This window comes from Thermobia domestica, chromosome 4 (genome assembly GCF_964235325.1).
Source record: "Thermobia domestica chromosome 4, izTheDome1.hap1.1, whole genome shotgun sequence".
Classification (NCBI taxonomy): domain Eukaryota; kingdom Metazoa; phylum Arthropoda; class Insecta; order Zygentoma; family Lepismatidae; genus Thermobia; species Thermobia domestica.
In genome coordinates this window covers 155,068,459-155,084,307 of record NC_137457.1, presented here as the reverse complement: position 1 = coordinate 155,084,307, position 15,849 = coordinate 155,068,459, and the positions used below count along the sequence as shown (strand labels likewise).

Sequence of the window (15,849 nt, the reverse complement as noted above, 5' to 3'; positions counted from 1 at the left end):
TTTCAAAGGGGAATAGGTGCATATGATACATCAAATTCATACAAAATTTTCTCGGAAATTCATTGGTGTAGTGAGTTTTATTGTAGCTTGTACAATTTGCGAGATATTACATGTTAAATGCCTCTAGGCACTTCGCGAATACACATTGCAGAGTAATATCAGTTACGCTTACGTTTTTGATGTTGACAAATCAAAAAAATCTAACTGGAAGAGTACTGTAGGTATAAGCAAACTTTCTACAACATTGGTATAATAATCTTACAACATTTCTGCGAGATTGTAACTTATATTTTACATTTATACTTGTATTGCACTATACTTATATTATACTTGTATATTGTATTGTACTTGCACATTTATATTCTAACAAGGAAATATTGTATTATGAGCAACATGCCTAATGTAAAATCTAGATACGTCCAGATTTTGGTGAAGTTCTACCGTATCATATTTACATGTATGTGTCTGTATGAATTGTATGTTCACAAAACATTTCGTCAACAACATATCACTTAAAAGATCGCACATACATACGGGGCCCTGCACAACATTTTAATGGTTGAATTTGTGAAGTGCCTCACATTTAACATGCAATATCTTGTAAACGGCACAAGCTATCGTAAAACTCACTCCACCAATGAATTCCCGAAAATTTTGTGTATGAAGTTGGTGTATCACATTCAGCTATTCCCATTTGAAAAACTGAAAGTTGAATCCAATATTGCGGATCCAAGATGGCAGTTGGTATGGATAACACGTGTCAGAGAAGCAGTACTTGATCCAATTTGTTTTTCATATGCCCACATTTATGTTCAGTTTCATCTAAAGAAATTAAAAGCAATTATGTTGCCAAGCGTTATAGTAGTGTATTAAATACGGCCCATAAATAAGCAAATTAACCGTATGGACCGCTAAAGTTAGCACAATACACTTTGGGCCGCGGAGAACTTTGCATTTAAATCAATGTTAGACGAATCCCGAGGGGACACTTCGCGAATGTACCTTGTTAGACCCATAACTGACCAATGGGGGTTCAAATGGGCACAGTTCTATAAAACATTTCACACATCAGACATCGTGGAAACAAATCTTGGCAAATGTGGATGTGCTACTGTGAATAATTGTAATTTATTTTAAATTTTAAGTGGTTACTAAAATGTTACGTATCCATTTAACATCAATTTGATTCATGCAATCAAGAAAAGAAAGAATGAATGCTTTCTTCAGTTTTGACCTTTAAGGCTATTATAATGGCCAAACAGGGAAAAATTGGGAAATTACTTATTCTCTCTTATATAAGTAATTAACAAAATCGTTGTTCATATCAGATACAGACTGAAGATTATCTAATTGTGTGTAATCAAAAATTAAAGTTCAAGTAACTTTCAGAAATCTTTGTATATAACCAAAGTACGGAAATTCGGTTTTCTTTCAATTAAGTGTCAGTCCGGGGCAGTTATTTTTTCCTTGTGTCGAAACGCCTTCCCTAAACTTACATCCTTTTGAGAATGAACAATTTAGTTATAGGATTTGGAGTAGATATTCCATATTAACAAATATTCCTCTAACTTATTATATATTAAAATCATTAGTAGCATAATTTCCCAATATTGCCCCGGAAGAGTTTGAAATTAAAATTAGGTAAGGATAATGTTTGGGATGAGTGCCTCATCAACTAAGTTATTTCTTTATCTTCAAGGTAACATTTAGGCGCAAAATTGCAGCTGGCTTCTGCCTTTCTTTTTCTTTCTGAATACGGTAACTTGGTTTCGAGTGTTTATGTGTCATTAAGAAGAAATATTTCTATATATCATCATAAACTAAAAATGTAATTTCCCGATTCTTCCCAGTTTAACCTTGAAAATAACCTTAAGGATCGACTTTAAATTGCTATCTATCCTTACTTTTATTATTTGCATAAAATTATATGATCTCCAGTAGTTACCCGATATTAACAAACGTTCCAGTAACCTCATCAGTAGCACACCCATTTATCATGCTTCCGTCCCAAAACGCTGTATGTGGGAAACATTAGATTGAGCTGTGCATATTTGAACAAACATTGTCCAGTTATGGGTAGCAGATAGAATCTCAACATATAACCTAAAATATAGTGCAACTTATTTTGAAAAATCTTATGTAACGATCGATGTAGAAACAAAATTTCATGTCGATTTTATTCTGTATAAGTCAAGAAATAGGTGAAAAGAAAATGGGTATCCCATGTGGACTAAGATGGATATATATGGCATCTTCATATCCTATCTAGTATAGATAGATATATGTGGTCCCTATGTGGAATTCCCATGTCCATGCTTGCAATAACTTTATTTTCAATGAAATATTCGTCGTTAACTCATGCGGGGGAAACATACGAGCCAATGCTAACTATATATATCCAACGAAAGTCAGGATATGTATTTGTTTCAACGCAATGTTAGAAGGGAAGTGGAACTGGACATTCGCCTTGCAGTTCGTTAAAATTATGAGTGTGCTTCAAGTACTTTTAAATTACACTTATGAAAGATTTTGTTATTTCATAATCAAATGTTTGGAGGGAGCTGTGCCCCACTCAAGAGTTTTATTCAGGAAAATACGAAAGTCATATTCACTGAATTTTTAGTCTGCAATATATGTACACAATTGCATTTAATTCGTTCCACTTCTTGCTACAATTCGGGCGGCAAATTTCAAAATTTTGGTTGGGACTTTTGCCCTCTAAACCGTTTTTCCATATAAAGATGCATATCTCAGGAAATAATTCGGTAGTAGAAGTTTGTATTAATCTGGATTAGTCTGTAATAAATCAAACATTAGGAGGGAGAGAGAAAAGGGAAATAAGAAGAAATACCAACAAAACAACAGAAGAGGAAACAAAGGAAACAGAAATATTTGCCCCTCATTTTTAATTTCCCTCTGTCGTTTTCCATAACTAAAATAAGTAGCAAGAAATATTGCAAAGGCAAAGGTTGGTAACCATGTGAAATGAATGGTTTCATACAAATAAATTGAGAAAATTTATTGGATGGTATATTTTGGGTTTCATAACTATATAACAGAACGGATTCCACTTTGCCTATGGAATGAATAAGGACGACTTTTAGTGGAAATTTGGAAAATCATAAAAGATTTTTATTCTGAAAATATGTGACTTTGACAACAATCGCACTTAGAAATCAATATACTTAATGTCTTCTAGTGGTTGCCATAATGTAGTGGGCGCAACAATGGTAATTGTCTTTATATATATATATATATATATATATATATATATATATGTGTGTGTGTGTGTGTGTGTGTATGTATGTATGTATTCCTTCCATGTAGGAGCAGTTGGAAAAATTTAACATGTATGAATAAGTATTGGTTAAATCTTCATTAGTTAAAAAGTCAATCCAATTCCCAGGTTGAGACTTTTCCTAGTGGCTGTAATATTGATTAAATTTTCAATAGCTCATATTTATTCATCCACTTAATAATCATCCCTTGGAGGGCAATAGCAAACCACCATGGGTTTACTTGCTGTATTATCTTCGGGTCAAAGACTAGCATTCAGGCAAAACAATACCGGTACATTATCATCAATTCAGCTAATTGTACTTGAAATGAGAATCCATTTTACAAAACAAAAATTTAAGAAGTTTCTAAAACAAAGCTACTTCACAATTACGCAAAGTTTAAGTTTTGGTGAAAAATTTGGAGTGACCTGACAATTAAACATCCTTTGGTGAGTGCTATGAAAAGTTGTGATAGCTCAACCAAAGAATTTTGCTTCAACTGTTGCTACATTGGTTCATTCGATATCTGTAAACTCAAGAACAGTGGAAGCTATAGGGAAATGCACTGATGTTGTCTCCGCCTCCTGCGAACAACATGTTGACTTGCGAGAGTCTCGTCAAACTCGTGACGCCAAAGATGCCTCTGTTTCAGCTGGTTCTAATAAGATAAGCCATACGAAAGATGCAAGTTGATGAAAATGTAAATTGTGATAAAGCATTAAAAGTTAACTTGCTGCGATGAAGAAGCTTGAGGGAATTTTCAGTGAAATTCGTCAGAAACGTAAGTCAAATTTGAAATCTTTGGGCAGGTTAACAAGATCAGAGACTATGAAGCAATCTGTATAAACCTAAACTAGCTTCTGCACTGCATGGTATGAATAGTTAGCTCTGAAAATCCGTTGTCTGAGTTCATCAAATATGAACTATCTGCGGATCCTTTCTCATTATTTGATGAGGGAAATGTAATGAGGAAAGGCACAAAATCATCGACAGTATCCATTTTGTTCTGAGCTTCAACTCTTAAAACAACAAGCTGAGCCACAAAATAGGGTGTATCATACATAGTTGATGATGGACATCTCTTGCATGGTGCTGCATTTAAGCGTCCAGTCATCTTTCATAGAAATAAGTCACTAATACTGCATGCATTGTTATATATACGGAAAAACTCTCGTCGCTTTTGATGGAAATAACAAGAGTATAAGAACAAAAGATGAGGAGCATCTGCGACGTGCAGCAAAAACTTGTTACGTAGACAGTAAAAGATAAATATGATTAAAAGATAAATAATATTCCTGTTACTGTAAAGCAGACTGAATTTCTCCTAATCACAGAAACAAAATAAGATTCAAATATCATTGGAGTAATCATCTTCAGAAATCAGGATACAAGGTACTCCAAGCCAAGGCTTATGTTAATTTTCTGATTGCAACCACGGTTATTACAGAAACCAAGAAAGGCCTATTTTGATTGGCGAAGACATAGATTTTTTAGTTATTCTAATTTGTCCTTGCTCCACCAGAAACATTTTTGAAAATAATGATGCCAGGAACAAAACTTTCCCAGAGAAGATTCACCATATTGGAACTATTCAAGATGATATAGATTATATCAAGGACTTTTTTCTAATTGTATATGGCTTCACAGGATGCTATTCAGTTTGGTCAACTTATCGAAAGGGCAAAATCTCTGCTTATAAAAGGTTAGAATAATAAGGATCCGAGAAAGAAACAAAGGATTTTCAAAAATTCTCAAGTATCATCTGAAACTGGGACTATAGAGCTGAAGCTTTCTTTCTTTCACTGTATGGGTCAAACGATATCGGGAACTTGGACATTTTATGTTACCAGCTATATGAGAAGATAATTGCAAAACGGCCTGTACATTTGAAGTTTAACTCAGCTGTACTTCGTCCTACAACAGGGGCCACCCGTGAGCATTCACTCGGAGTCTGTTATCAAGTGCAGCAATGGCGAGGTGTTAACATGGACACTTTATGGTAGGATTTGAATATATTCAATATTTATCTACGTCCCATACCAACTTCGAAGTCCGATACTGGTGGAGAACTACTACATCTTATCTCTTGTTCCTGCACCAACGACTGTGAATTAAGATCTGAGTGCCGGAGAAATATGTTGAAATACTCAACTATGTGCTTGCACTTTGTAGGTCATGCATGTACCAACAGGAATATATAAGATGAAGTGGATGTGGATGGAAATTTGCTAGTTCTCGAAAAGGATATCGCAGAAGGGACCAAATGCCAAACATCCTCGTCTGGAATAGATTCATGTCAAATGAGATTTTCAAATCAAACTTATCTAGGTTTGAAACCTTTGCATAATAAAGAATTGTTTTTTTAGGTTTCTCCTAGCTCAAACAATACGAAATATTATACATGCCAAATTCTTCCGACTAATCTGTCTTGCTTAGAATAAAGCATTTTTGAAAAATCCTTATATTTTTAATTTTTTCTTCTTTTTCCTTTCCCAAAAACAGTCAGCATTGGGGTTAATAATAGATATGGAAGCCTTTTCAAATTAATATCCATTGATAACTTCACTCAGAACTTATGGATGCACGGGGAAAGATTTTACAATATTTGGAGAAGACGTAATTTAACGCGTTATGAGAATCTAAGATTATAATCCAATATAAAGAAGGTGTTAATATTGTGTACTTTTAACATTTTACTGAGAAAAGTTTAACCAACAATTCGCAAATATTTTATGTTTCTGTTTCCTACAATATAGCCTAGTATTAATTATCAAAACAAATTAATTTTTCACTTCTGTTCTGAGAAAGTTTGTGGAAATTCCTATTTTTCCATATAGGAAAGGCGCGAATATCCTCAATTTCCATATAATAAGAACAGTTAGTTAACTGTCTTTTCAATGAGGAATAGTTTATTTCTCTGCTGTATTTAGTACCTGTATTATAGTCAGTTAAATTGAACACTATCATTTGCACGAAAACGTTTGGAGTTGGAAATAGGTTATCCCATACGTCTGCCATGGTGACCAAACCAGATTTTTTGGTATTTTCTCTGAGTTACAGAAAAGAGTATCGTGATTATTTTAGAAAATGTTTTGGCTTGGTTTTCAAATGTCTCGGTTCAAACCTAATTGCACTGTACTATTTGCGCTATTTCATTCTCGAGAGTAAATCCAGTGACTTGAGCATTCTGATTTAAAGAAACTCACACGAGCAACACACAACATTTATAATTTAAGAAGACTTGCATAGGATTCCTCTCAGGACATAATTCTCCGAGAGGCTTTCAACAAAATCCTCAGATATACGTTGAATAAAAGGTTGGTTCAAATTAAGGAAAATATACGTATTGAATTCAGTTAAAACATAATGTGTTAAGGAAAGTCAGATTGTTGACGACCGCCAGCTCCACGCTTGTTCGTGTTTGAGAATAATTCTGCTATGTATTATTCACCACAAGCTTTTTCACTCATTTCACGAAGCATTTTTGTAGTTTTTCACCTTGCAACTCGTCTGAGTATAAAATATATTACTTTCTCAGAGAGTGCCTTATAAGGATTTATTCTAAACTGAGTAATTTATTCAACTGCATTTCACATGATTCTGTGCACGTATCCTTATATATAGTAAAATTAAAAATTCGTATTTAAATTCCCATGAGCATAGCAGAGTTAATACCCTAAGATAAGCTCATTCTCTCTTAACCGAATATCCTTTAAAAGTGATATTAGATCTTAGCAACTGTAAAAAGTACATTAATATGATATCTCTGGTATCACGTCAGCTGCTTATTGTAGCGCTGCCACAGAATCCATATAAGACATTCATTTTTTTAGTGGAAGACAGTCACGATTTGATCGTAATATTGTGAGTCAGTAATGCAGCCAACTACGAACTTCGACTGAATATTGTTCAACTGTAAGTGTACAAATAATGTATCCTACATAATGATCAGGAACAAAGTAACACAACTTAGAAATTGGTGGAAAATACATCTATTGATAAAGTCCAGATCATTCTAAGTGAGGATCATGTCCATACATGCATTTTGCTGTTACTTTTAGTACGAATACACGTACCCGATCTGTAGTCGACACTGAAGCTTCGTTCACTTATTCTCTTAATGTTTGGTAATGATTAACATGCCAAAATTAGATTGGCAAGATTTGAATGGTTAAGCAACTTCTCTCACGGTCTTCTACTCAGATTACGAAATAAACTATATCCCCGAAGCAGTACCGGAGAGACGTATCAATAGAATCTTTGATCTGTTTTCAAGACATCATTTAATATATACTATTATATGCAGAGGTTCGCCTGTTTCAAACCAATGGAAATTCCATGAATTAGCTTATGCTTTAATTTGGTTCTGATTAATTGCCCTTTCGAGTGTAGTACATGAATATTTCCGGATAGAAGACAGAACTCTGCCGTCATTAGAGGAATTAGATAGTTAAGTTGTTACCGATGATCATATAATATATATAAAATCTCACTTATCTCTGTACGCTAATGTTAATGTTTTTTAGATTCTGGGAATTACTCAATGCACGGATTAAGCATGAAAAATAATAAAGATATCTTCATACGGTGAAGCCATTATTAAACTCACATTGTCATTCTTTCTCTCTCACAAATTATTACCGAGATTAGATTCAAACTTACTTGACCAGTGTGAAAGATATTGACGAGAGATTAGCTCTAATTTTCATTATATAATCAGAAGTATATAGGGGCTAAAATGTTAGATTCGTTATTGATTTGTGAACCCAAAGCTGTGTTTATGTTTTAAGCATTTCATATTAGATATACAAATTGCTCTTTCATATCTTAATATTCTGATTTCACGTTAGTGCGATTTCATGGTGACACTAAAGAAAGGAAATTCTTTCCCTCGAAGGAGTATCGATATACTAGCGATGAGATTGGTTATTTTTAAAAAAATCAGAATTTGTCACATGTCAACAAAAAACAAAAATGTATTATTTTCTTATATTTAGAAAATTCCTCTATTCTATCCATTATGAATAACTACTTCTAATTATAGTGTATAATTTTACTACAAGTATAATTTACAAAACAATTATAGTGTATAACTTTACCTCTTTCACGCGTAACTTGAAATTTGGCAGAACGTGGAGGCATTGAAGCCATATGCTAGCCTGCATTGCACGCTCTAACAAGTCGCCGCTTTCTACAAATGATGCTAAATATATGTTTACTGTTTAAAAACTATCATTACAAATTACTTTATACTTACGATTAAAATAGTAGCTGCCAGGATGACTGCTTTCATGTTGACATCCATATGCATAGGAAACGAAATTTCGTAATCAGCAGGCAGTGTTCTCTGAATGTTTCCTACTTTCACCTGAAGATCACTAGACAATATCTGAAACGAAGTAAAGGAATATGAATTATTTCTACAATACAGAAAGTCGTAAAATTCCTTTCACATGTACAATCAACACGTAGAAGATGTTCGACCTTTAACTAGTCATTTGCATTATACACTTATTTCGACAGCAAGTATGTTTAAGATTGGATAACAATTTTTAATTATTTATATCTTAATTATTTTTAAAAAGTAGCTGTTAAATAAAAAGCAGCTGTCTTTATTTCACTAAGCCAAGATAGGAAAATTATCATAGTAGTAATAACTTTTAGCACGATACGAGTGCGAACGGTAATTATTTTAAAAAAAACTAATTTTAAATGAGTTCATTAAATATATTCCCTGCTCTGAGTAATATATCAGCCCGTTAAAGGAAAGGCATTACAGCAAAATATATAAAATATATATTTTATCATAGATCAGCCGGACGTTTTATCTCGTAAGAATATGCATTTACTCAAGTGATTTTTATTCGCCTCGTAATCCGATATGTTAACACTAGAAGGACCAAAACTTTTACCCTCCTAGAAGTACTGAGCCGTCATTTTGACCGCTATTTAATTCCAAGAGATATATATAATTTTTCTTTATATTTCTCTTATTTTAGCTTGAATTTCATCTGTTTAATTGACTAGCTTATGTTTTACGTAAGTTTTTCTCGTTATATAATACAGGGTGATCCACTAAACCTCGTCAATAAATTAAATATAATATTAATATCGGAAGTTCGCCCACAGGACAGTGACATGAAAAGTTAAAATGAAGGAATAATACTTATATTCCTACGTATGAAATACTTTTCATACTAGTCACATGATCACCCTACCTGTCCTGTAGACATTGGCTGGGCTACTTTTCTTTAGCACAGACCCTGTGTATAATGAACCAAAATAATTAGTTTTATATCGAACTTTTTATTACACGGAAGTGAGTTTACATTTCCAATACATTTTTCTTTCAAGTTGTATGCACTGAACTCAAGACAGCAACACTTTTCTCGCGCTTACACTTGTGTACTGTGAGTGGATTTCCTGATTGCTATCCATAAACGTTTGTAGTAAACATATCCTTTTCTTCCTGTTTCAAGCACATTTTGGGAAGTTCTCTTCTATTTGGACGCAGACTACCAATCAATGTCATCTGTTTCTTTTTCAAAGATTCGGCTCATTTTTAACTTGTAAGAAAAGTTATCGCAAGTAACATTCAGTCCTCTGCTGAGAAAAAGATCCATCGTTTTTAGAACAATACATTCGCCTAAATGTGAGTCCCGACGTCGTTCTTAGTCGTTTGACTTGACAACTGCAAGCAACCAAATTTGAATCCAAATGTTTCAGGCTTGTTAGTCATACATTACATGAATTTGCATCTCATCTTATTAGAGAATTACTATTCATCTACACAAACACTGTCGTGGGTTTTATAGTGCCTGATACAATTCTCAATGAATAACCTTTCTTTCCATAATCTTTCTGTAAAACACTGGTCCACAGCTCACGTTCTATAATTCCTTTACGGGGTATACCTGAAGTTACACGAAATATCAATATTGCTAGAAATGAAACGAGTTCTGCAATTGACAGTAGCCAAAGAGAATCTTGACGCTGTCTGAGCTTCAACAACGGTGCATTTCAGAATGTTTTTCTATGAACAAACGAAAAGCACTACCAAATTCACCATCTCCAATATGATGTAACGCATACTATAACAAACAGGTTTCCCGCGAAGGATGTCGTGTGAGGCAGTACGCCCAGCTTTGTTCTGTCTGTCCACTTTACTCCAACGTGTACGGTGAGCTGCTCTAAAAATATTTGATCGATTACTTCTGGAAACTTCTGTATCTGTTTCCTCCCTCTTATCCGAAGAAGTAGCTTGAGACACTGCATTCTCGCTACTACTGTTGTCTTCACCGAAGCAGTCTCACTGTTGTTCTTCCAAGCGAAATTCATTTTCACTCAAATCTTAGGAAACATGTAACATTTTAACAGGTCTCATCTTGGTTTTGTAATTATTCATATGTATATTCAAGAAAACATTTATTTCGACAGAGAACAATGTTACCCACGAGGTACGAACATAATTGAAGAAGAAAATCATTCAAAGAAGTACCATATATATTTTTCCGTACAGGTTTGAAAAGCAGAAATAAAACATATCAAATAGCAATCTCATTGGAAAAAATAATGTAAAATATTTCAAATGTATTATTTCCAACAGAGATACTACTATATAGCGTACAACCTATACAACAGTCCACATCAACAACAAAATATAGATTTTTAAATGAGGCAGTCAAATTGACGGTCTGGTCTTTCTAGGGATTTACAACTAAAATATGTATTTATTTAAAATAGACACACAATGTTTATATGCTATATCAAACCTCTCTTTAAAATAATAAAAGTCCTAAAGTATGGTAGCGTAAGTCAAAGAAATTTATGAGATATAGAAAATTGTTTTACGTGATGCCGTCAAAATGACGGCTTGGTCCTTTTAGTGTTAAACAGATACAGTTATAATATTTTTAATGCGTTTTTTTCGAAGAGAGAAGAATAACATAATAATTACACAGTTTCAGTATCCTTTCTGGTGATCACATTTCCAACTTTCCATTTACTGAACAGTTACATGCTCTCTGTGGCATGCGGTCCTATATGTAGATCATTGGTCGTAGACAAAATTTGATGCTCCTTATTAACAGTAGTTTGGGAACTAACTTTTAAGGAGTGTTACCGTGATCATCTTTTTTTTTCTAAATATTTATTATTCTGTAGTCACGAGTTACGACAAAACACATTATTAGGCAGTGATAAGATGATGGCAAGCTTGATTGTTTCGTTTCAAAAATAAGTGAGGTGAAATAAGTGTAAGATAACAATTGAAAAATGTATCAAATGAATGGAGGTTCGGTTCTTGCTAATGCTTAGAACACCTCCTGGCATACGCCTTAGACGAACAAGATATCCCTTACTAACAGTGATTTCACAACAAACTTTCTGTTCTTTGTTAACATTCTATATAAGTCTAGTGAACAATATGTCAGCCTTGACTGAAGAGAGATAAAGAAGACACCAAATATTCTCTTTTCTTCACATTTTTTTATTCGGTTTTGAACCATTTTCTGTGTAATTGAGTTCGCTTATAATTCACTTGAATGTCAACGTTTTGTAGACCTATGTTAAACAATAACACACGTAGCGATTAACATTTGGATGTAAAACCAGTGTTCATGCCCCCCTCGTCAATACGTTTAATGAAACAATATACTGTTGTAGTTGGGAGAGAAACTAAATTGCGTATTAAAAGGAAAATTGATGTTACAGAGAAATGTGAAAATTAATTTTACGAAGTGTAATTGATAATAGTGGTGTCATAAGTTCCAAAAACTTACATAAGTTATAGACACTGGAAACTGATATTAGCAATAATGCATGTGAAAATAATTCCTTGAATAACTTATGCAAAATATAACTATTCGACAATGAAAATTGCAAAATAAACGTGCCGCAAAATTGACGATTTCACTGGATATTTCATTCAAATAACAGTTTTCAAATTTTTCAAGGAAGGCAAGTATCCCACAACAGAAGCACTAATTGAATCAATGATTTTAAACCTAAAATTGCTTTTCGGTAAAAGTTTAACACATGTTCGGGTTGGCTCGGAAGAAACTAAAACACATTTATTTAATTAAAAATATTTCTAACACAGCAAAACGCATTTCAGCACAAACCGATGTTTTCACTTATTTAAAAAATATTTGTAATTATATACATATTTTTAGTAAGTTATATGATATTAGCTAGAAAATTATATAAAATTGAATACTTGTTTAGATGTTGTTATAGATGTGTAATATTATAAGATTGTGTGTATTAGTTTATTTAAATAAAATAAGGTAAAGTTTTGCAAGTGTGGCATCTGTCGCTCTTCTGGTCTCTGAAAAAGCTAGTTTGTCCACCCGGATGTCAAAAAAACTTGTTGCTGGAATCCTAGTTTGTCGGAGAGATTTGATTGCCTTGCGCACTACATCATGTAAGGGCTTATTACGATTTCCTTAGCTTCTTGAGATAATCCTATTTTGCCATTTTTATTTGGTTTGCCTTGAGATTAAAATAGCAATCCAGTGCGGCAACGTTCATGAATGCCAAAATATGGCAAGTCTGCATTGTTGGCAATATTGTTATCTGTAATGACGGAGTGGATGGAGTTTACTCAGCAGCGGCAGCAGATAATAATTCTTCACTTTTATAATCTTCATCACAATGAGTGTTACTATAATGGTAATTAAATAATTCAAAATCAGAATCTGCATTTGAATCGTCCAGTTCACTTTCATTGTCATTTAAAATTCTATGAATTACACACACAGAAACTGCTTCACGTTTCATTATGTTCTAATGCTCAAAATAGCAATTGAAATGCTTTTTGAATATACACATTCAAAAAATGTCCAATACAATAAAAAGCTAAACTTCTAACAATACTCTAGACAGTAGCAGAAAAAGTTACGTAAACGGTCGGGCTGTGTTTGACAGGCCCACTTGAAGTTTAGAGCTCTTATAAAAGCAGACTAACAATAAATCTAATTGGTTTATGTCACTAACACCTTCTATTGGGCGCTTCAGGACGGTATACGATAATACAACTCAAATCGTTAATTTTAAGTTGAAAATTTTATTAAAAGTTCAAGTTGCTGGGTCTCGTAGTCACGGTCCGTCGGTTCTATGGCTAAAGAAAGTTGGCGCCAAATGTAAAATGCCATACCATGAAATTAGTGCTTTTCGCCTCCAATGAAGCTAGGGTTTTAACCTTGCTGTTCTGCTCCTGTTCACTATACACGTACACTGTTTGAATCAATATGACCCTTTATTGAACATTGTTAGAAGAAGTGCTTGCTTTCAAACAATAACTAGTTTTTTAATATTATTTAAAGTATTTATATGTTAAAATGTTAACAAGTATACGTTCTCCTGAAACAACAAAAATGTAATAAGTTTTGATTTAGTCATGCAGGTCTTGGAATTTTGAAATTATTTTAAGTGTATTTCGTCAACGTATACGCATTAATATAAAACACAATCAAACAGCTTTTACCAAATAATGCGATTTTTTCTACTGTACTGTTACTGTACTGATTTAATGTAACTACACTTAGCAAGGATCCTACGTAGGACTTAAAAAACTAAAACATAAGAATATAACAAATGAAACATTTGTTCATAATTTTGTAAACGTTACATAGCAGTTTTCATTTACAGAGTAGATATTAGCAAAATTTATTGGATTCACGGATTTTTTACGTACACAGGACGGTTTGTTACATGATGGACATTATTTACATTTTGCACCTTTAATAACAGTACCAGTTTTTGTGGTTACAACTTTACATACAAATTTATCATTTCCTTGTACTATATTGACAATCTGTCAAGGCTATTAGTTTCTCGGCATTTATTGTCCAATATCTATTTTAGCTAAGAGGAGAGTCTTTACATTTTTATTTTTCCTGTGTGAAGCGTAATCCAGAGAAGGATATTCATATTTTTCATTGGAACATATTGTTAAATAGTTGTATGTTAGGAAAATAAAATAATGATAAATACATTTATTTCTTTAACAAAGTTTTCGAAATTTCAGATTTGTTCTTTCTTACGTTACCTAGCACATTATTTCATTGAAGATGTTGCTCTAAGTTTAACAAGGTAAAAAAAATAAGGAAACGTTGTGCCCTGATTTCAGTAATAAGATCATACGGCACTCAAATTTTGAATTCCTTCATAGTGTGCACTGTATTTTAAAATGTATTTTTTGTAAGAATGTAGAATGTTTTGCTCTCAAATAAAGTTCATGATTTTGATAGTGTTTTACCTTATTACTCAGCAAATATTGTTTGAAAGAGTAACGTCCAACAAATGTTAAGAACTGTTCATATACTGAAGCTTTCGTCACGATAATATAGTTTAGGAAGAACTTGTACTCACCCTTTCCATACATTTGAAAATGTTGCAAGTTTATCCACATGCTTACTTTCTATTCAAGTGGATTTATTGCCAAATGAAAGCATACGTATTATAGTAAAGAATGTTACAAGTGGCATAGCTAAACGAAAAATAGATTCTCCTGATCCCTTGTTTTCTCGATCCCTGATATTCATATTCCTTTTTCTTGAATGTTTGTCACTATTATGATTTCGTTAGAAATATTAATACAAGGAATGGATTCACATTAAGACTTCACATCTGACATTCATAGGACTGCAAAACTCCTTGCACCTTGGGATGTATTGGTAATGTTAAACGATAAACACCAAAATATTAAACGGATATCAATATTCCACTGTATTTTGCCATCTTGCAGCGAGGAAACTGTTCAATAGATCATTAATTCGCCAGCGCAATCGGAATCCGTGTTTATTATCTTCGGTGCCGTAATTGTCAAACTCGGATACATCTTTTCACTATCCAAAGCTTTAAAAATTTCACACTTCGTCTTAGTTCAATGTTCTAGATGATGTTTTATGTTCATTGAGTAAGAATCTATGCACATGCGATGTTCGAAATTTGAGGATGAAATAAGAAGAAACTGTTATGCAGGACTGATATACGAAATTGTTAAAGTTATCAGAAACAATTCAAATCATGACGTTTTCTTTGAAGCGAGTACCACAAGTATATTGCTCCAAATATATATCACCGAAAATTTGTAAAAGTCATTAGTATTAAAATGCGAGATTTTCAGAAAATATAAACTAAATTGAATAAAAAATGTCACAATCACAATAGGAGACCACTTACATTTTTTTTTCTGACAAATCAAATTTCTTTTAGATTAAACAGGTCTCAACAGACCATCAAGGTTTATGTAATTCCCCGGTGGAAAAAAATGTGTTCGGGGTGAATAACCACACATAAATGTGTGGCTTTAAATACATTTTCATATCATCAATAATCTTTGTGTTCACGTATATGTGTTCATGTAGCTCACTTAAAACTGGTTCAATAGCAATTGTTGTTTCATAAAGAAATGCACAGATGATTAAGAAAATTGTGTTTAATTGAGTCTGATAATAACCACTTATTCTGATTGAAATATTATTCTGCATTGCGATGCGTGTTCAGTTTTTATTGACAATGTTGTTCAAATGATTCCCAGTATATTGCCATGGCAGAATGAATGAAG

The 15,849-nt window shown here is 33.1% G+C and overlaps 1 protein-coding gene across 1 annotated transcript in view; it reads right to left on the bottom strand.

The window, feature by feature from the left end:
* Window positions 1–15,849, bottom strand: part of LOC145683385 (phospholipid scramblase 2-like) — a 1,334,370-nt gene that overhangs the window by 376,190 nt on the left and 942,331 nt on the right. Inside the window, exon 8 of the mRNA XM_081754718.1 lies at window positions 8,536–8,667. Coding sequence (XP_081610844.1) covers window positions 8,536–8,667 — 132 coding nt within the window. The remainder of the gene's footprint in view (window positions 1–8,535; window positions 8,668–15,849) is intronic.